This window comes from Athene cunicularia, assembly GCF_003259725.1.
Source record: "Athene cunicularia isolate RWA chromosome 1 unlocalized genomic scaffold, athCun1 chr1_part2, whole genome shotgun sequence".
Lineage (NCBI taxonomy): Eukaryota > Metazoa > Chordata > Aves > Strigiformes > Strigidae > Athene > Athene cunicularia.
In genome coordinates, this window is record NW_020799092.1 from 25,404,950 (window position 1) to 25,427,587 (window position 22,638).

Below are 22,638 nucleotides of genomic sequence, written 5' to 3' on the forward strand. Positions count from 1 at the left end.
ATCGAGTCCAACCCTCAGCCCAACTCTACAAAGTTCTCCCCTCCACCAGATCCCCCAACAGCTCATCCAAACAACCCTTAAACACACCCAGGGATGGGAACTCCCCCCCTCCCTGGGCAGCCTGTTCCACTCTCTGACCACTCTTTCTGCAAAAAATTTTTCCCTCCTGCCCAGCCTGACCCTCCCCTGTTGCAGTTTCCAGCCGTTCCCTCTTGTCCTGTCCCTGATCCCCTGGGAGCAGAGCCCAGCCCCAGCCTCTCTGCAATGTCCTGTCAGGAGCTGCAGAGAGGGATGAGGGCTCCCCTCAGCCTCCTCCTCCTCACACTGAACACTCCCAGCTCCTTCCCTGGCTCCTCACAGGATTTATTCTCCAGCCCTTCCCCAGCCTCGTTGCCCTCCTCTGCCCTCGCTCCAGCCCCTCCAGATCTCTCTGGGATTGAGGTGCCCAAACCTGGACACAACCCTCCAGGTGTGGCCTCACCAGTGCAGAGCACAGGGGGACTGTCACCTCCCAGTTCTGCTGGTCACACTAGTGCTGAGACAAGCCAGGATGCCGTTGGCTTTCTTGGCCACCCGGGCACACTGTTAATGCAGTAGGAGTAGCCCTGAATTTTTTTATTAACTCTCCGCACTGCCGGCAGCTGATCTGCTGTCAACATTCTTGACTTGGTCTTTCATATTACTCCAGGGCATCTTTCCCAGAATGAAATCTTGAGGTTGTGTATTTTTTTTCCTTAAAAGGAGGGACATTGGGGCTGCAGCTGTTGGCCCTCATACCAGGCATTGCACCATCAGCACCAGCCTACAGCGGAAAGCATCGAGTTTTCAGAGCTAAAGCACACAAAATTTTAGGACACCAGCAGAAGGCAGCCACCACTTCAATGCAGGCCAGAAGAGACAGATAGGCACATGTTTCAAAGTATTTCAAAGGAGGGTGATGCAGCACAAGGTGCCTCTCCACAAACTGCTCTTGAACCTACAACAGCACCTCTGCAAATCCCACCTGAGAACTTCAGTCCTGGGTGTGATGAAAAACATTCTGCCTTTCCACTACCACTCCACACCATCATTTATTGGCCCCAAGCAGCCCCCACATATCCTAACCCTGTTACTAGCCAGCTTCTGATAGCCAAACAATGGTTTTTGATGGCCAAGTTACCTAGTTGTGTCTTCAAAGACCACTTCCCACTTGTAGATCATGTAATGAGAAATTCCTATCCAGGTAACAAAGCATTTGGAGTTTTGTCTTTGTGGGAGATAATGATCTCTTTCCTCTATTAAAAAGATCTATTCATATCAGTAAACATTTTTAAAATATAGTTGAGTATCATATTTCATCATGGATGTACTTACTGCAATGGCTTTTGCAGTACGAGCAGAGTGTGCACGGGCCCTACACCACCACCCACCTTGCACAGTTCCAGCTCACACCGCACATTTGTGGAAGCAAATTCAGTGCAACCTCACCATTAGCAGGCAGAAAGCTTTCTAGGAGGTGGTACCTCTCTTTAGTCTAAAATCCTGCTTGGTGAAGGGAGAAACAATGACCTGGACAGAGAAAAGCTTCTCACAGATCCCATCTACCCACCTGTCACACTGATCTAGAAATAAGAGCATTCCTCACTCTTTACAGAGCACTTACATCCAGTATTTTTCCCTGTGATCATTAGACCAGTAGCATTCTCACCTTAGTTTTCAGGATGACTTCCTTCTGAATTTCCCTAATAACACACTTTATTGCTCTAAGGTTTTTAACTTAAAACATAGAGCGTAACTTAGATTTGGACACCCGACTCACAAATATCTCTTAGGAGGCACCTGTGAGGCACCTCCAAAGTGCCAAGCCTTCTGCTGTACACTTGCAGCAGGAGAGTTTTTGCAAAGAGGCTGCAATCCTCCTTTAATTTACGTTCTCATTTAATTTATATACAATCCTCAGCTGGTAAAAATCTAGCTTTTAAAACTGATAGCACATGAGAAAGTTTTCCAAATATTATAGGGGCAGAGGCTGTGTAAGAAATGAGTGGCAATGCTCCTATTTCCAAGCCAAAGACATCAAAACTATTAGTGTTTCAAGCTCACCTGATTAAACTTTAACCGTTCACATACTCAGTTTTAATTAATATTACTTTCAGAAACTGCTCAGTTTAGGTATTTTACAGAATCTCTCAGACATGCTAGTTAAGAAAATATTTTTCATCTGTTGAGAAATCTACAACATGCCCTGTATGTATAAAACTCCTTGATGGAAAAGGTTTTTCATCCACCAACACAACAAAGCTCTAAGTGTCACCTACCCACATGTTTCCTGCCAAGCATAAGCCCCACACTTGATTCTTTCTTGTAGCCTGATTGCTACAAGAGAAAAACAACACGATGAGTTTTCCCTGCTCCTTTATTATAAAGTTGCGAGCACAGAAGCTCCCAATGCTCCTTGGAAGGCTGGTGGTCAGCTGCCCACAGCAGAAAAGAAACTGGAGTTCATCAGCACGGATCCTCCGCTCCACTCTTACCGTCTCCACACAGAGCTTCAAATCAAGCATGACAGGAAAGCGGCACACGTGGAAGAAATGACACCTAGAAGCATCCTTGATAATCCCTGCACTTCTCTCCTTTCTTTCCAATTCACTTAAAATTGCTGCTTCAGAAAATTCTCGTAGACGTCTGAAAACAGATACAAATGAAGACAGGGGAAAAAGAGGTTTTACAGTAACAATCATTTTAATCCATGTTAACCGGTGATATTTAAAGTTACAGCTGGTGATGGTATTTGTGACAGACCAAGGCAAAGCTGTTAATAATAGGTATTTGTTTTGTTTACAGGACTCATTTCATGCAAAGAGCACGATTTAAAAAAACGCAGGGTGAATGCAAGCCATCACAAGAGGCCATTCATCATTCTGCCTACGTTTGTTTTTTTTTTATTAATACATCCACAGAACTGCAACTGTGCTCATTCCACGAGAGAGAAGTTCACGGCAGAGGGATTAAAACAGACAACCTTTATCATCGTTCTCCAGCTGTCAGTCAGCCTTTTTTATCTGCCAGCGTGTGTAGACAGTATCAGCTCCATTAACAATGCCACTCCTTTAGGGCCACTGGATTGAAACGATGACAACACGGAGCAGCTACTGCGAAAAGACACAAGATCAAGAAAGCCGAAGTAGTTAATTGGCTGTTTCTCAAACACCCACAGCAATCCACTTCGGTTCCATTGGTATACTAGTAATTAAAAAGCTAATTGCTATTTTATTTTGGAAGGCAGGAAACCCTGAGAATAAAGTCATGAGAAATGCTGACATGAGAACGGTAACGCGCTCTGTTCTCATCAATTGATCCCCGCAGCGTGAGCCTATCGCCTTGACAAGGTTTACACAAATAATTGACACAAGGGTAATTAGCTGATCAGAAATCAAGGCGATTATCTCCATCTGAGATCCCAGACACGGTTTAAATGGAAAACAAACACTGTTGTTCTATTTACTTCGATGAAACCTCTTCTGGTTGATGTTCACGAGATAAAGGCCCTTGGGCCAAAATTTTCCCTCTCACAAATTAATTCCCCCCCCCAGCTCCATGGAGCATTTCAGGTACATAAACCCAAGCAGAACTTGCCCTTTTGTTCAAAACCACTGTCACTGGTGAAAATGCTGGGCAACCTTCAATTTTACTGAAATACAAGTAACAGAATTATCTAAATCTCAATGTTTCAAGGGAAAGAAGACTTACAACTTTGTGAGTAGCAGAACACACGCCCAACATCTACACCTGGGCAATGGTGTCATCACTGTCTGCTAACAGCATTGCCTTCCTCCTGATCACACAGTTGAACAGAACAACATGTGAACAAGCTAACAACTGCTCTGGGGTGAGCTGGTATCAGTACAGATTCCACTAGACTATGCAGAGGAACAAGAAGTGGGTCCTGAGCTACAAAGGGTGATGATACTACTAAGAGCTTGCAATGCAGACGGGGTATTTACACCCATGTTGCAGAGAGATTAAAATGCAAGAGGGGTGGGTACTCAGTGCGAGTTGGTGGGTGTGGTACAGCATGCGTGCAGAGAGAAACGGCAGAATAACTCACGTTTTCATGTAGTTCTCTGGAAAATGAACCCTTGACAGCTTTTGAAAATAGCTGCCAGGCCACTTGGGGAAGAAAGGAGATTCACAGAAGACACTTTTTCTGTAGGGGAAAAAAGGAATGTGCAACAAAAAAAATAGACTTCAAAGGGGAGAGGAAAGAAAAAGTCCAGAAATGCAAACCAGAAAACACTGACCTAGCAACATGGCAGGATCTACGTTTGATAGGGCATGGGAAAGAATTGTTCTTACATCAGCAGGCATTCACAGCACGGAAACGGCGAGGACTGAGGACATTGCTGGTATGCTCTACCACAGGAGCACGCAGCACTGCTCTCACCAGCACTGTATAACTTGATCAAAATGTATTTTGAAAGTTGCCGTCAGAAAGATGGAAAAAGTCACCTTTCATAGCAAGCTATTTCTATTCACAGCAAACAGCCTGCCTCATGAAAACGCACATTTTATAATCCACTGGTAGTCATTTACTCACAAAATTATTTCATCATCAGAACACCTGCAAGCTGCAGCACAGTTAAGAACGTCACCATTACCCATCTTACTACAAAGAGATCATACACAAGAATTGCTTGAAACAGCAGTTAGTGTTAGCAGCATTAAGCCAGTCATGAGTTACAAGCAGACACAAAAAAACCCCAGGGCTAACGTTGCACTAGTTATGGAAGCAGAGCTTCCACCTCCAAAGTGCTTTTTATGGAGGGAAAAAAAGAAACTTCAAGTCAGTTGTTTAGGTTGAATTTTTTTTTTTTAATGAAGTGTTGCTGAAAATCATTAGCTGAACAATGACAGCATCTTCTAGTTACAATATAAAGAAAATACAAATAATGGTATAAATAATATCAAGCGACAGCCTTTGCAGAAATTGCTTAAGGCGATGACTAGAACTGACACTACAAATTCTTCATCTCTATATACAAATCTATACATTCCATAAATACAGCATCAATTGAATTTTAGCCCACTGACACGCTGTTCAGTACAGGATACCTCAGATTTCACTGCAGATTACAAGCTTCTGTTTTCTCATACAAATTCAGAGTCATACAAGAAATTCAGTTAGTGACATAACTTACAAGAAATTAGACTCAGAGACACTAACAGCAGGAGACTCACAAGCTGGCGTTTTGCCTTGCTTACCTACAACGAGGATTTCTACATCAGCCGATCCTCTGGCACTCATGCTGCAACTCTTAAGTATAATGAGAAGGGCTAGGGTTCTTATTTCAGCTTTTCCTCTGATTTCTCTGCATTTTTAGTCTCAAACATTTGGTCCTTATATTAACAGTCATTTTATAGCTAATTCTAGAGATAATAAATTTTTTGAAAAGTAGTAAATGGAACTTTGATGCCAGATCGTTTCCATCTCTTCACGGGATGCCAGGAAGAACTAGATTCATTATTGATGTAGGTTAATCTTCACCCTAAAATGTAGATGGGGAAAAAAGGGAAAAACAAGTCAGTCACAGGCACTCTCACAGGGCTAGTCAGGTTTCAGCTGTCAAGAAAGAGAAAAGCTTTTTGAAATTTATCTAATACATTAAAAAAAATCCCAAATGCCTCTGATATAATAGCCTTTTGAAACACACTTAATAGAATATAGATTCTTTGACAAACACTTTTTGTTATCAGATTATGAGAGCAGACTGATTTTTGTTTATTATTTTACATATAATTACAAAATGTTCTCAGTTAACTGACGTCAATTAGATGTATCCACTTCCATTTTTCAGGATTCTATGCTCAAAGCACATACACAGCCTATAAAAAAGACAAGACTTATTGCATGTTTTTTCTTATGAAGTTTTCACTATCTGGTAAATCCTTGGGTTACATTCTCCAAAAGGATTAATGTAACTGTACAGTGCTTAATACAAGAGCATCAATTGAGTTCAGCCTTATTACACCTTACTGTAACAGTTCTAGCATTGTTTTTAGCACCGAATACTACAGACAGGGGGGTTTTTTTGAAGACTGTGGATAGTTTCCATGAGATACCCACCTTTAGCTGGGCAAATGGTTCTAGCTGACCACTAGATTTCCATGGCAAGTGGGAAAAGGAAGCATTTCCAGGCTTATTTCCTTTCTTCAGTGTTTGTGAGAGAGAACCAGCTGCACACACTCACTGCAGGAGAAATGGGTGGAAGGCTGTACCCATGTTGCACAAAATGAGGGTAAGACTACACCATCCTCCATTATTTAGGGTACTACATGAGACTCCTAGCCAGAGGAACTGGTTGTATCGCTTCTAGAAGCCAACCTCAATGTGGATGAAGACTGTAAGAATTAGAGTATCAAATGAGCACAAACCACAAACACTTCTCTTCCTTTTCAGGGGAAACTGCTAAACTTCAAGCTCCAAAATAAGGATTCCCAGAGATCCATCTAGGGCCAGAACATCTATAACAAAGCACGATCAGCCACGTGATGGAAGCCACAGAACGACAGAAATCATCTAATTATTGTTGCTGAGGATCCTACATTTTGTAATTAATTATGGCATCTACAGCAGGTTGGAAAATTGCAGTTAGAACCTCTGTGTCACACATATTTTGACTTGCAGGACAAACAAGGAAGCAGTATAAGATGATGTAGGCTGTAACAAGCCTTCTGTCCCATCTGCATGAAGCACAAAAAACCTGTTAGAACACGGATGCCACTATTTGTGCCACAGAGCTGGGCCCAGGCTTGCCAAACACGGTCCTGTAATGCCAACTGCTGGCTAAGCCAAGAAGCAGGAGTCACTGTGACAGGGAACAGATGAAAACTGTTGCTCATCACAATGAGAATTTCCAACATTCTGTTTCCTCCATAAAACTGAGAAGTTTCTTGTTTGGAATCACAGAAAGTGAAACAAAGAATGGAGGGAAGAAAGCAAGTAGGGTATTTCCAGTGAGATCAGACATGTGTTCATCACATTACCTAGTGCTGAGTGAAGCTGTTCTGGCCATGCATACTGTAACTCCTCTGCATGTTTTCTACATCCCTGATTCAGGAAGACAATTATGTATGCACATAACATTTGAAATATATGTTTAATTACAATGCATAGTTTGCATTTGAAACTAGACCACGTAAGTCTAATTCTAACTAAAAACAATTTATTACATCTCTGGCATGATCATGTTACAAATCCAACTGCAAGGTTCCTGAGTATAGTTCTGGACAGCTGGCCTAGTTCAGGTTTTTTCTCTAAAGAATCCAGAAAAAGGACAGGCAAGCATTCAACACAGGCAGAAATCCCCAAACTTATGGGTTTGGCTTTGTTGTGATCTTTCAGGACAAACTGCAGTTTGGAGCTTAAAACACAGGGTAGAGGGGAACCCTCATATCCTCCCCATCTCCTCTTCAGTGTTACATAACCTTTCATAATAGTTTTCCATGTCTATGCAACATTTCTAGCAATTGCTAACTAAATACATGTGTGGTGGGTCTAGAGAATAAACTTAAAACCATGCCTTAAGGATTAATAGATGAGTGCTCAGAATGGAATTCTGAAAACAACTGTGCTGTGGACTGAAATACGGCACTTTATTATTTCCAGTGCTTTTGAGTAATTCTGAATTGAGATAATGCTAAACAGACCCAATTAGTTCAATAAAAAGAAGGCAACATTCAGTCTAGCGAAGTCATTCATTATAGTATTTATTCTACGAAACAAAGAAAAAAAACATAAGATTAAAAAGCGTTCCATGCATTTCATAAAATATAGTGAAAGGTATTGTCACAAACCAAACCCAGAATAAGCCAGCAAAACCTCCACTGAAAATCCCAAGAGCTCCACTCTCCACATTGCATCACATAAATGCCAAAAGCATGTACAGGAGAAAGAGGGGTCTAAGGAAAGTGGCAGGTTTTCTCTCAATATCTGGGATGAATATATCAGCCCACAAGCCTTTTGCCATCACCTCTCATCATAAAACAGAACTGATGCAACTTGTTGTTCTTGCTGCCACTTCTTGGTGTTATCTTTGGCTGGGAAGCCAGGAAACACAGCAGAGTTCACATTAAGTTGCTGTCTAGAAAGGTATCAGGACCCAAAGTGTAGGTAGAGACAGACAGACAGCAGGGCACGACGGGCAGGAGGAGATGGCAGCTGTGCCACTGTGGGAGTGGAGGGGCATGCTTTGACTATCTCACTAAGAGCATGGAGGGTAGGAAAAATCCTGCAAAATCCTGCAAGAGAGGTATGGGCAGAAGCAGGGAATACACCTAGTACCTCTTTAAGATTCTCAATAACACAAAAGACATACTGCATTATAAAAGGATGCTAAGAGCAACATCTTTATTTAGGTTACAAATTACATTACTATAAACTTTCCTACTGAAAGCTTTGGATCCAGTTCCTTCTCCTCGATCTACAGAGCTCCATTTGGCTTTAGCAAAGCTGTTATAAGATCCTCTCAGGCTCCCACATTGGTTATCAACCACATAACTACTGATCACGAAGCCAGTCTAATTCTGGGCTCTGACACAAAAGCAGCCCCCATTTCTTACTGGGAATGCCCAAAAGCTGCTGTAGCTGTATTTGGGGAGGGTGGTGTAGAGGAAGAACAAGGCTCCGCTTACACAAACACCTGTTACCCCAAGAGCCCCACTCCATGCAGGCTTAGGAACACCACGATCAAAGAGTTTCATGTGGGAGGAGCAAAGAGAAGCCAGCAGACTGGGATCCTTCCCCCTGCCTCTGGGGATGCATCCACTTCTCTCACAACAGCATTCTTCTGCTAGCTACCAAGCTATCTCTGCTGCAGTGCGGAAGGTTCTGCAGCGGCCTCCTGTGAATAATGCACCGTGGGGGAAGATTGTTACAGTTACAAGTGTGGTTTTCATGTTGTTTCTTAAAAAGATAAAGCTAGGTCTTCCTATTTAAAAAAAAAATACAGTCAAGTGGAATTTAAAGTGTAGCATGATGTATTACAAATTTAGAGTATGAGATATAGAATCACCCCTGCTATTATGCCTTAACTCTGTTCCTTTGCGTGTACCTATCAGGAATGAGACTTAATATCACGTGATCTTTTCACTTTTCAATTCCCAGAAGAACCTTATTTCACTCCCTGGACAAGTACAGATGAGGCAGAAAGAAGACTCTATAGGAAATCCCAAATCCAGCATTTCTCACAGCTAGAATAATGTTTTCTTGATGGAGTTTCAAAAATTCAATTATGTTTCATGTGTTCCATTTACCGTGCACTAGGAAAACAGAAAACGCTGTAAAAGATTAAGGTCTCAGGTCTTCAGAGGTCTCCACAGGCCTCGGTGAAACACAAAGATTGAGTCTTCTGTTAAAGTAACTGCCCAGCTTCCTAGCTAGTGTAATTTCTGTGTTGTCCATGTAAACATTACACAAAGTCTTTGTACCACCCACTAAGCTCTTTGCCTCAATCAACTATTTGTGCCCAAAAGCACATCCTGATGTTTCTTCCCACACCATAACCATCCTCCTACACCACAAAAGATCTAACAAAATAGGAATTAATCCCAGGCTGGATACTTACAGGGATTGCTGCTGTTTGCTTCTGTCTTCCCAGCCTTGGCAAGTTTGGTTGAGTTCTGCTGTGCTTTGCCTTGCTCCTCTCCAGTTAGCAGGGCTTTTATTTCAGAGGGGATTTTCCCTTGGTCCATCGCCATGCACCACTGCTTGTACTGAAATATGCAAACACATTAGGCATTAGCAAACTGCCAGGATCACATTAGCAGACAAAACAAAGCTGTAATCTTTACCTTCCTGTATTATTCATTTAAGGTTTGAATTTATTGGGCTGAAGCCTCTTACAAAACTGCAGTGCACTAATGAGCTAAGCACGTGTCCATGGTCGCATACCTGGCCTCAGTAAATCCTGTTTCAGTCACTAAACTGCTACTCAGTGGCAGGACTAGGCACAATACTGTAATTATTAAACAATATGGAACACTTTGTGCATTTTCTCGCTGCTGGCATGCCAGAATACCGTTCCAGTTCATGGCCTATTAAAAACAAGTATTTCACATGACTCTGGGGCTGACTGATTAGTAAAAGGTCCTTTCTGATCGTGCAAGGCATGGTTACAGCACATGTGCCTTATTCCTAGCTCCTGCATCTTAAACTCCTTGTTGGCAAACCCTGAAGCACACCGAAAAACCTGTGGTCAGATGGCTGACCTTCCACCCAATCCTAACCCTATTCGCTTGTGGTGATAAGCCCCGCCTATCCAAACAACCCTAACGCAAGGTCAAGGCAATATCCTCAGCGCCAGTGAAACTTCATCTCAGTATCACCGAGGAGCTGAGTCTGTACTTCCAGATGAAACATTTTCTTCAGTTAATGCATCTTATTTGGCCAAGACACCCATCTTATACGTGCTGGAACACAGGACAGCTGTGCAACCATCTACACAGAGAATATGCTGCAAGAATCAACCTCCCTGACCGAGACAAAGGTCCGTGGGAAGCAACGACACATTGTGGATGTATGTTTCCCCTTGATATTTTATTTATCACATCTCCTTCCACCTTTTATCTCTTTCTACCTCTGTCAGAGGTTTTCCAAAACAAACACTTCAAAGCGAACGGACTCATCCGCAATGGCACTTTCTGTGCTTGCTTCTGGTTCAATACCAACGCATAACTTGCGACACGAGGTTCGTATTCAACGTGCAAAGTAGGCAAACAGCTGAATGCACTTGTTACTGATGCTCTGATACCTTAGGGCTGGCCAAATCCCGCTCTCACAGTGATTTTGAGAACCAATGTCCACGAGGACAGGTTCCACACAATATTGAGGGTTAGGTTACATAATAGTTTCTTACCATTTCAAGCTCTTCTCTGAGTGCGCAGATGGCTCGTTCCCTGCTTGAAACCAGCTCTTCCAGGTACTGGTACCTCAGCTTCTTCCTGGCTCTGCACTCTCTCGCACTCTGACGGCTTCTTTCAAGTTTTGCCTTCAAGTCTATTTTGGCTGGTTTACGACCTCGCTTGCCTGGTTTCTTTACCTTGCCTCCAACCACCTGGAAAGGAAGGGTACAGTAAAGATCCTGTTCTGCAAAGGTAATGCTATAACCATGTCATCGTGCCTACTAGGTGTCTCAAGGAGAAAATCTTGTGAATGCTTTCACTGATTCTGGAGCAACAGAGGAAACAAGGGGGCTGAGGTATGAAGTTTTTAGTGACGGGATCAAAAACAAAAGGGAGGGATATGACTTCAAAGAGAAGTGGATGTTTAAGCAGTCCTATTGTAAATGCTACTAATCTGATTTGGAGGAGCTCCACAGAGCAGTTGAGGTTGGCAGAGACCTCCACAGTCACCCGGTCCAACCCCCCCTGCTCAAGCAGGGCCTGCCCAGGACCATGTCCAGATGGCTTCTGAATATCTCCAAGGAGGAAGACTCCACCAGCCCTCTGGGCAACCTCTGTTAGTGCTCAGTCACCCTCATAGTAAGAAAGCATTTCCTGATGTTCAGACAGACCCTCCTGTGTTCCAGTTTCCACCCATTGCCTCCAGTCCTGGCACTGGCCACCACTGAAGAGAGCCCGTCTCCATCTTCTTTATACCCTCCCTGTCAGGTATTTGTACACGAGATCCCCTGAGTCTTCTCTTCTCCAGGCTAGATGGCTCCAGCCTTCTCAGCCTTCCTTTGTAGGAGAGATGCTCCAGTCCATCATCTTACTGGCCTTTTGCTGGATTCTCTACAGTGGCTCCATATCTCTCTTGTACTGAGGAGCCCAGAACCAGACACACTACTTAGATATCTAGGAGAATATCTGGGAGACGGAGATGATAGTCAACTTGTAGTGAAACTGTTTTAATATTACCAACAACCCCTGTCCTAATACTTGCCAGCTGTAGAAATAGTATATTATGGAGTTTGATGCTTTAATTTGGAAGAAAAAAAATATTTTTATGTATCAATAGAATCCAAAACTTACCTTTGCTGCAATGGAATTACCACAGTTTCAGCCTATGCTAAAGATGAAACTTGTCAGAATCATTCACTAGCCATCTGAGCTTCCTCAGACCCAGCTTCTTTCAAAGAAATCTTCTGAGGATTTTTATGAAATGGGAAAATTGAGGGTTAGGTAGTAGGACACAGAGTCCTACTTCTGCTGCCTCTACTCCAGTTGTACCTAGCCGCTCTGGCCACATTTACCTTTACACAGCCTGGAAAACTGTCTCCTCAGAAAACTGTTCTCCTCGTGCAACCTATCCCAGTGTTCAACTCTCCCAGTGCCTAATTTAGATCTCCCTTGTAGAAATGTAACCCTCTAGTTTCTTGTCCTATAGAATGCTGACTTTGCAATCATTTTCCCCTCTTCTTTGTGGCTCCTTTTTTACAGGTCTGAAAGTTTCTCTTGCTATAAATTTAAAAAAAAAAAAAAAAAAAAAGGATTAGTTTCCTCAGTATTTATTCTATGCTTCCCCACCCAAATATGTTACTCCTAACATGAGAGCATAGCACAAGAAAGTCTTAAATATGGTCTGAAACTGAGTACATAGGCCATTGGGTAGTATCGCCCTGTAAACATTACATCAGCTACGCACCTCCATCTCCTTTCCGAAGCGAGGATTTCTCTCTATTTGCATTCTGACCACACTGTTTGAATGGAGGGCGTGTGGAGAAACACACCTAATACACACAAGAATTTCACTGCTGGCTTAGTGTTTCACCATACTGCACACAGATGTGACTTTTTCTAATAGGCAGTGTTCAAAATAGAGTTCATCATTAAAAAAAATCCCACTTTTTACTGTGTGATGCTACAAAGTAAGTTGGCTTTGACATTCAAAGAAGTCACTTGTTCTATAAACTTAGCAGGCTGCAACAAAAACAATAACATAGTGAACTGATGTGCTAGAAAGAAGGGAAAAAAAAGGATCATACAATTGAGCCTATTCTTTCCTTGGAAAGCAAGTCAACAGTCACATGCCAACATAATCCTACCCTCTATATATTGCCTCTCCTAATTTATTCAGGAGTAACTGCCTACCACAAGCAAATAGAGGAACAGAAAGTACTTAATGGACATCTAGTGATAATGAAACAAACACATTCAGAAAAGCAAAGGGGGAAAAAAAAAAAAATCAAGCTCTTTTACATTTAAACCGCTGAACACGGTTTGAATAATCCATTCCCTCCACCAAGGTGTTCTCCTTAAAATCTTCAGGTACAATATTCATCGAGGTAGGATAAAACTAACCAGCCATGGCCAAGGGGAAAAGAAGCTCCAAAGAAAGGAAAGTGCCTGTCCCCTTTGAGGTATGACAAGCACAGCTCTGTCCTCTCATAGGATCATGCTTACATTTATGCGTGGTGTGATCTGTATTCCTAGCTCAGCCGGAGTTAGAAATACACACAGTCTTCCCAGAAGGAGCTGTAGGCACTCACAATTTGCTACCTATTATTACTTGCACTTGAAAGATTTCTGGATATTACATTACACACTACAGCCAAAGTACTTCAGTTCTCAAAGGCTTTTAGCACCTGAGGCTTTTCTGTGCCAGTGCAAGGGAGTTTAAAGCAAATCTTTGCATTCAAGAGCTAGATAAGGTCTTGTCGAGACATACACTCCAGCTCTCTCAAAAGACCTTTGCCACTCTTAGTTCTGACCCTCTAGGAAGAGAGAGCTAGCACCCAAGGTCAGAGTCCCAGCACACCACATGCTGCCGCACAAACAAAATAACAACTCAAATCTTAGTCCCAGCCGTGCCCTTTCACCACAACGTCGGGCAGATGACTAGTTGCTACCACACTGTTTCTCACAACCAGCCAAGTTAAAGCTACTGGTAAATAGCACCCAACCTTTCCACAGCCAGCATCTTGGGTAGGCACTGGCGACGAAAAGCACTCGCAAGCAGCACAGCTTCACAGCAGTTAAATTTATCCAACACCACAATCTCGCAGAATAATTTATTTTTAAGGGCCTGTTATTTTAAAACATCTTGTGTATGTTTACAGGCAGCTGGTGCCTTTTTTTAAGGCAGGGGTCACATCAACACAGAAAAGGGGCAAGGGAGAACGGATCTTTACGCTAATACGATATCAAATGAGCTCATATACTCTGAGTTTAAATGCATATTTTTATGGACAGATCTAGAGATGGGGACATAAACAGTTGCAGGCACTTGAAATTAGATGCTGGTGTAGACCTCTTTGCACATTGCAAATGCATCTTGGATTCACCATTATCAGTTAATTGCTTTCCCTTTAGTCCCTGTAGAGAGCTTTCTACAGATCGCTGTACTAATTGCTCTCTCTCCCCCAAGATCTTTTGAAAGCCCTGCACACAAGCTCTATTCTGGGAGGAAAAAGGTTTGTACCTCTTGGGTCATCGCTTGCCAACGCTCTAACCACCAGGACTATGGAAATAATTAAAAGCTTCCTTCTCTTTTAACTGACTTTAAGCAGTAAGGCCCTAACAACCTGCCTTCACACCATCCTGAAAGACTCGTACCTGTCTTTGTGGCTCCTGAACTGGTGTTCACCATACAACTAGGCATCACCCTGCACAACTAGTTTGAGAAGGGATTTAATCAAACCCTGCATCCTTAAGTTTTTTCTCACCATTATTTAGAAGCTCCTGCTGTAACCTTAAGCAACCCAACTGAGGAAAAAGAAGCCCGATAAATCCTTTGCCACCATCCCACATTACCATATCTCCCTGGCTTCTAGTCATGTTTGCCTACTCAGTTGCTATGCTGATGTGACAGAAAGGAGACAAAGAAGAAGTGCTAGCTGATGTTGAACATGGCAGCAGACCAAGAAAAAACAAGCAAGTAAACATTCTTTATTCTTTTTGTATTCTTCCGGAGTTTATAAAGGGATGTGATCTATTAGCATTTAGCAGTAGGGATTTGTTTTTTTTCAGGGAGTCATATGAAATAAAGACCCAGAACAACTTTCATCATTAAATTTGTCAGAAAAATATGAATAATGACACACATTTGTCAGAAATCCGACCAAGCTCCTATTTCAGGTCACTCAGACTTCAGAAAATAGAATATAATTCCCTTCCTTTTTAATACAGTACTTGGACCATAACATCATTCTTGTCTGGTATCAGTGTTCAGGTACAAAATTAGTCGATCTGGAACCAGAAATAGTTGCAATGACTTTCCCCAATATAGAAAAAACCCTCAGATTTCTGGATTTTCTATTAGAGGGATTTGGTAGATCTCTCCAGAAGCACTGCTGGATTGTGTGAAGAAGAGGTCCTCTTTAAGAAGATGCCTGCATAACATGGCTCCTAGCATTCACACTCAGTTAGAAGATTGTGATAAAGCTGACATCTGCAGACCTGGAAGATTAAAACAATACTATCTGAAGCACTGATCAGCAGTGATGATCCAATTGACTAGTTTGGCATCTCACAGCAGCTCTCGGTTCCAAGTAGCTCTTAAGTGCTCTATCAACCAGTACTTGAGATCCAGCTTAAGGAATCATCTCCTGGTTGCATTAGTGGTGGCTGAAGGTATAGGTCTGCAGAATTTAAGTTAACACGGAGCTGATGATCATCTACAGAATTTATATAAAACTATTAAAATGATTAGGAAGAAACAAAAATCTAAACGCTGCATTGCAAACACTTTCTCAAAACCAGTAATCAAATGAAGATGGTCAGAAGTCTCCTAATAAAGATTAAGTTACCTGATCTGCTAAATCATAGCATGCCATTCGCAGTAGCCATATAAAACCCATGCTGGTTATTCCTCCACTGCATGACATTTTATATGCTTAACACAGATTATTTAGTTAACTTTCACTGGCAGGAAAAATGCATTCAATAATGATCCAAAAATGTAAGATATTATTTAGTGAGCAAACACTTTTAAGTCTTAAGCAGATATGTCAACAGAAATGAATCCTAAAACTTTAATCATACAATGCAATTAGCAGACTAAGAATGTAATCTTTAGCACAGATGTGTAAAGAAGACTATCTTTGCTGAAATGCCTATTTTAAAAAAGTATAAACTAGGAATAAATATCAAATTTTCATAAAGCGTTACTCAAGGATCCGCAAGTCAAGATGGGTGAGCGTTAAGGTGCAGGGCAGGAATCAGCAATCACCCAGATGAAACCCCACCACTCAGCAGGTGAGTCCTCCTCTTCCCCAGAAGAAGGACTTACGGCCTGACACCTGGAAGCATGGCCACCAACATGCCACAAGTGCTCTCCCAGTTCACACTAACAGAACCCTGGCACTTCTTTAAACCTCTCTCTGTTAGAGCTCCAAACAGGCAACAGGGTTGGTCAAATCACCCCACCACGTGTATCCTCCTACCTGCTGCAATTATTAAATAAAACTGTTCTAGCTGTTCTATAGGGTTTAAACTCATCCATTTCACACATTCATTGCAAAGGTGAGAAAGCTGACATGTCATCTGAGCAATGCTGAGCAGTGACTTGTTACAACATTTGAGGAGTTGAAATTGCCCATCTCAAATTATAATCAAAGCTATTTAGGAGTTATATTTCCAAGCAAGCAACAATGAGAGCACTTTACATTTAGACATGATCCCGGGTGGGAGACTTCTCCAGCACTTCGCAAACCTGCATACCCTGAAAAAGCCCGGAAGGGTGAAAACATAGTAACCCACCTCATTAACAACTGAGGTCATTATGAAAACAGATCCTGTGCTTTGCTCTCTGCACTAGCTCTCAGTCCCTGCTGCAGCATTCAAGCATTCCTCAGAGTGGATTCCAAGATCGCCTGGGAGATCGCTCCTCTCTTTGTGATCCAGGGCACCCACAACCACAAAGGGCACAGGCAGAGCCTGCTTGAGGACATCTCACCAACGCAGACCCATCAAGCTCTCAATGTTAAGCACAACAGGTTACCTCTGACTTGCTTCCACGGTCCCTCCAAGTGATGTCTGCGTCCCCATAATTATGGCTTCCAACAAAATTCCCCTTGGGACCTCACACGACTGAGTATTTGATGTTTCAAAGCCAGGTTACTGGGGGCCTTCCCCTGTCCTAACACCAAGTGCTCCCCCAAAAGGGAAAGGCTGCACAAACACCGGAGCAAGATACCGACAGATGCTCAATCCATAAATATAAATGCCCCATACGAACAGTTTATCTGAGGGCTTGATTTTTCAGGCTCAGTTAACATGTAAAAACACTCTGACCGTACCTATTTAAAGGTTTTTCTTTCACTTCACGCATTGCAAATTTGTGGAAGTTTAGAAATAATCAGACCTCAAGACCAATGTCTTTGCCCAAGGCCCTGGGACTAGCCCAATGAAGAGCGAACGGTCTGAGCTAGAGCACCAGCATTCCACAGCCACAGCCTCTTTTACAGGTATAAAGGAGTTTGCTTCTTCACTCAGAGGGTGCAGCAATTTATTTACAAGCAAAAGAAAGCCAACAACCAAGAACCAGTCTGTTCAAAGTTGAGAAACTAACCTGGAATTAAAACAAATGCAAGAGATTGAGATCTACTCTTCTAGAAAAGGTGGACTGGGCTATTGTCATCAGAACTGGGTAACAAAAGGTTTTCCTAAGCCTGTTTTTTTACATTCCTTTTTATATCCAACAAATATAAGTAGCTGCCTTGAACTAGCAAGGCATTTTGGAAAGCTGTTGGGTGCTTTTCACTAAAGTTTCATTCCCATGTAAAAAAGTAATCAATTACTACATTCCACTGCTAAGATTAAGAACGATGCACGACACCTTTTTTTTTTTTTTAATTCCACTTTAAATTAAAAAATACCATTTAAAATATAATAATTGTCTCCAAAATGCACTTTTCCTTAAAACTCAGTCTACTCACTCATGTTTTGGCTCAGCTCAGATTATTTTTGAAGAAAGATACATTTAATCTAAACTTTTTGAAAACTAAAGCCATTTCTTCCTTATAGGACAAGGATATACGTAATAAGAGGGCAACCTCAGCAATTTTTGTTGGTGGTGGTTTGGGTTTTGTTTGCTTGGTTTTAATTTCACTGGAATAACAAAAGTGATCTACTGTTATGGATTTTTTTGATTTCTCATTTCTACCCATAAACTGAGACGTTAATTACTCACATAAGTATTGCCATAGTGTATCCTATAAAAACTTGGGTAATTAATACAAAAGATTGCAGTTAGCTATGTAGAACTGTATTTTAACAGTTACCAACAAGTTATTTCTCAACAAAAATATGAAAAATACTTACCATAATACAACCCCCCTGCTTCCCAATGCATATAAAAAAATAAATAGAGTTATCTGTAGTCTTGTAAGCTAACCAAGTAATTTCACCTATAAAGGCTGAAATCAGTGACAGAATTTCTCCTTTTTCCTGTGTCTAAACACTTCAGAGGTGTTATTTTAACAGAGATTAATTGCCAAGTAACAGCTACATCACTAAACTCTTCCCCTTGCACACCAATAGTTCAAACCCCACCAAAGAGAAGTGAGACCAGTATCCGAGTAAGATCTAGTTTCAAAGCAACTCTATAGGAAAAAGAAGAGAAGGTATATTTTGGCTTTGGTTGGGGTTTTTTTTGTGTGAATAATTTAAGAACATCCTTTATAACTGGAACATGAAATTTTTCTAGATCTGACATTCAGATATTCAACCTCTCCCTTTATTTCTTATTATTTACTTCCCATTTTGACAAATATGTAACAATGAACCATTTTTCTAATGCTCTCAAAATAGGTAAGGCTAAATTATAGCACACTAAGAATTAGGGAAAACATTACAACCTGCAAGCCCAATTCTAAATTCTTTATGTCATGCAGATGAAGGAAAACACTGAATTTGGGTGGATGCAGCTATAGAACAGTTACTTTACTAATGCAGTTTAGTTATCTCAGTTTTTACAGGGAAATTCCTTTCACTGTCACATTCGTTCAATTCACAGATAAGACTGTCTGATTAGGCCTGCCAACCCTCTTAATAAGGAGGAAAATGTGACTCAGGGGAACTTTTAGAAGATTTCGAGGACACTCTGGCTCAAACTGTAAGACCACACAAATAATAAAATAAAGTACAAATAGTGCTTACCTCATCCTGACACAGCAACATGCTCTTAACAGAGCCACCAAACCCTTAGGACAACCTGCAGCCTCATGAACCTGTTCTGAAAGGAACCGCAGCCCTTCAGAACAACTACAGTTAAAGCCTTTCAGAGCAGCAGGCGCTTACTGACTAGTACCAGCTATTTTCAGCAGAGATAGAAGGATCTGATACAGCCCAAGACTATTACCTAATGAAAAACCTGCTGAGGTAACAAAAACTTTCAAAGTTTTCCTTAGGTACAGTCACACCCAGTAGCTCTGGGCAGGACCCTTTTAAATGCCACAGTCTTCACCAAGTATCTCAGCAGCAAGTATTAAATAAAAACATCACACTAGGAAACTGCCCTTGAGACTGAAGATAGGAAGAGTAAATATTCTACTCCGCTTTTTTTTCTTCACTCAACATCAATTTTTCAAAGAAAAAAAAAAAGCAAAGACCTGTCTTACTGAGTGGGTGAAAAGATTTAATTTATTCAGTAAATGCATCCAAAAATATTTCAGGAAAAAAGCAGATTATCAAGACTCCACAAGACACAACAATAGACCAAAAATTATTTTTTTAATTAAAAAATCCAGAAGTTATCTGTTAGAAGTTAATTCTGATACAGGAAAAATGAACTGTTCTTAACAATGAAAGAAATAAAAATCAGTTAATACTCCCAAACTGTATATACCTCCAGACCTGAATTTTCTGGCTCTTTTAAACTACTGATTACATCAACTTTCATGCAGTTCTCAGTTGTGAGCATTTGGTTGTCTTCAGTGATGCAGATTCCCCCCCACTCCCCTTTGTATCTTTCAGAGAAGGTCTGAATAAAATCAAATAGTATATATGTTAATTTGGCAAGTTACCACGAACCCTTCATATTCTTAGAATCCATTCTGTGATCCTTTATACTGCCAAATTATTGAACGCTTCTAAATTTCTTAGATTTATTCCTTAAGAAATTACATCAAGTATTTTTTCCCCTTCGAATTAAGGTGGATCAGTACAGACAGTGAAATTTTGGTTTAGTAAAGCTCAAAGAGAAAGAAAACCAGGTATCTTGAGAACAAATAAGGTACCCCAGGCATACAACTACAACTTGACCAGTTTTATTTTAATACTAAAGCCAAGCTCAGAATTTATTACAAGTCAGAAAACAGCTGCCTCACAACTTATCTTAAGCTCACTCTTGGGGCCTTAAGCTATCTCCAGCACAAAAGCGAGGATACTACCATAACCACCACTCTAGTGAGCTGAAATACCCAAACTCAACCGGGAGTTTCAGTTAAAAAATGCTGCACTGAATGAACACAGCAGTTATTTTCTTAGTCCTCACAGAGGCCCTGCAGGTCCTGCTTTAGGGGCACCCCGGTGCAAGCAGGCAGAAGGGGCGTTCCTCACACACCTTCTGGTATTTTGCTCTACTTAAATGGAAGATGTATACCTTCAGGGATGCCACTGTGTTGTTCCCGTAAGAAAATGTAGGAAGAATTAAAGCACCAGCACTCATTACAAGGCTGCAACCCAAACTCCTACCCTAGTAGCTTACCATTTGTCCACAGTTGCTATTTATCTAAGAAATTCACGGTGCTATGATCAACTGCACCAGACCACAGCCTTTGGCCCGTGCCTGGAGCTTTAAGGAAAAGCCAGAACCGGCACCCGAGCGCTGTAGCTCCACTATATGCGGCAAGGGAGGAGAAGGAATGGGACAACCCCTCCTTCCTACCGGCAGCGACCAGAGGCCTTCGAGAAGCGATTTTAGGGAAGGTTACTTCAAGAACCTTTAGCAGGAACACTCAGCTAACTCGCAGTTCGCGCTTTGTGGGGGTGTAACATCACACACCTGCACACCGCTTGCAGCCTGAACCCCTCAAGCTCAGGAGGGCTCCCCAGGCTCCCCGCACCAACGCGCCGCCTCACCGGCTGCCCTCGGCTCCAAACCGGCCCCAACCCCCGGGGCGGGCCCCGCAGCCCCTTACCTTGCTGTCATCCATGTGTGCCGCCAGGCCCAGCCCCGCAACACCGCCGCAGCCCCTCCACGGAGAGCGCAGCGGAGCCGCTACCCCTCGCCCCGACGCCGACCAGCACTCACAGCCCCCCAGCACGGCCCGTCGCCATCGCCCGCCGCCCTGTTTGTTTACAGCCGCCCTCCCCGCCCCGCGCTGGGAGGGCGGAGGAGCGGCGGCGGAGCGGTGCACGCTGGGAAGTGTAGTCTTGCCAGGCCGCGCTGCCATTGGTTGCAGCCCATATGTGGGCGGGATGAACTACAACTCCCAGTAGGCCCGCGGCGGGGAGCGGCGCGACGATTGGTCCCCGCACCGCTGGGCGGGAAAACTACATTTTCCAGAATGCTCCGCGGGCTTTTCCGCCTCACCGCGGCGGGGCGGGCTCCGTCCCTCCCGTCAGGGTCGGGCGTTTTCCTCAGCCCCGGGCGGCTCCTGCGCCCGCCCTCGGCTATCTGCCGTCCTCGGTGAGGGCCACTGTCGGTTGGGAGTCTCGCACAGGCTCTCTCGAGCTCCGAGCCCTAATTTTAACCTTAATTTTTCCTGCTGATGATGTGTCTAAGCTCACCGGTGTGCCTGACTGCAGCCCTGCCCCGCGGCAGCCTCTGGGGATTGTTATAGAGCCAGGCCGTGTAACGGCTTGAGCATTTAAAAAAAAAAAAATTAAAAAAATCAAGTTTTCTGCTTTTATTTGCCTTGCTTTGCTCTTCGAGTTCCTGAAGACAGAACTGAGTCTTCCTGGTCACTTGGAGGCTGCGTGGTGTACACGGCCCGCGATGCCAAGCCACCCCACATCTGAAGAATCTTTTGAGATTTATCCTTTGAGAACACCAGGTTTCCTTTCCTTTTCATGTCAACCCATACCAGAAAACATCAGTGTTGAATGTGTTTGATGCAAAGCCAAACGGTGCATGTGTGTGTGCGTCCCAGGTCCCTTGAAATTAGGCCCCTGCTTGCTCAAAAGACACGTGTACCACAGCGAACAACTCTGTAAACACGGTCCGTGTTTCAAGTTCGCGGTGAAACCTGAAGCTAGGCATGTTTCATGTTGCTGCATGTTTCTTTTTATTCGTGCAACTCTATTCACGAGAGTTTCCCATGACTTAATCACTCTTCCATGCAATTGTTAGGGCTAAAAGCTTTGTCATGGGATTTTCCCCCTGAATCACAGACCTTCCTCTTGGAGGGATATGCTTGCTGGATGGCAGAGACAAAGCACTTTTATAAGCGCTTTTTTTTTTTTTCTATAAGCTTATATGCTTTTCAGTTGTTGAAGGCAGTTTGCACACTGCTTCCTATTCGCGTGTCCAAAACTGATGTATCAGTTCTTACAACTCTGCCCATGGAAGAAAAAAAAAATAAAATTTAAAAGCAGGGATGATCAGTATGTTAATCAAGAGGCATCAGCTAATGAAGTGGAATGAATAGCTTGCTATGAGCTTGCCTGGGTTGTCTTCTGTGATCCCCTCCCCCATCTTTGCCTTCAAATTCTTGAAGAAGGTGGTGAGGTGCCCTGTACCACCTTTGGCACTATCCTGGGGCCATAAAGCTGGCT

General features: G+C 42.7%; 1 protein-coding gene across 5 annotated transcripts; it reads right to left on the minus strand.

Annotated features, from left to right (window-relative positions):
* Nucleotides 1-4,280: 4,280 nt before the first annotated feature.
* CREBL2 (cAMP responsive element binding protein like 2) lies at nt 4,281-21,229 on the minus strand. Of its 5 annotated transcripts, none has more exons than XR_003400340.1 (5): nt 21,060-21,229; nt 10,893-11,090; nt 9,603-9,750; nt 6,104-6,226; nt 4,281-5,525 (listed from the first exon to the last, which is right to left on the minus strand). XR_003400340.1 is itself a non-coding variant. In XM_026867698.1 (4 exons), exons 1-4 carry the CDS (start codon nt 21,072-21,074, stop codon nt 5,521-5,523), a joined length of 366 nt encoding a protein of 121 aa, XP_026723499.1. In that variant the 5' UTR covers nt 21,075-21,229; the 3' UTR covers nt 4,281-5,520. The 5 variants fall into 5 exon arrangements, 3 of the variants coding, with proteins under 3 accessions (XP_026723499.1, XP_026723500.1, XP_026723501.1); XR_003400341.1 differs by lacking the exon at nt 4,281-5,525 and adding an exon at nt 7,024-7,087 and having other exon boundaries at nt 6,133-6,226; XM_026867698.1 differs by lacking the exon at nt 6,104-6,226.
* Nucleotides 21,230-22,638: the final 1,409 nt, after the last annotated feature.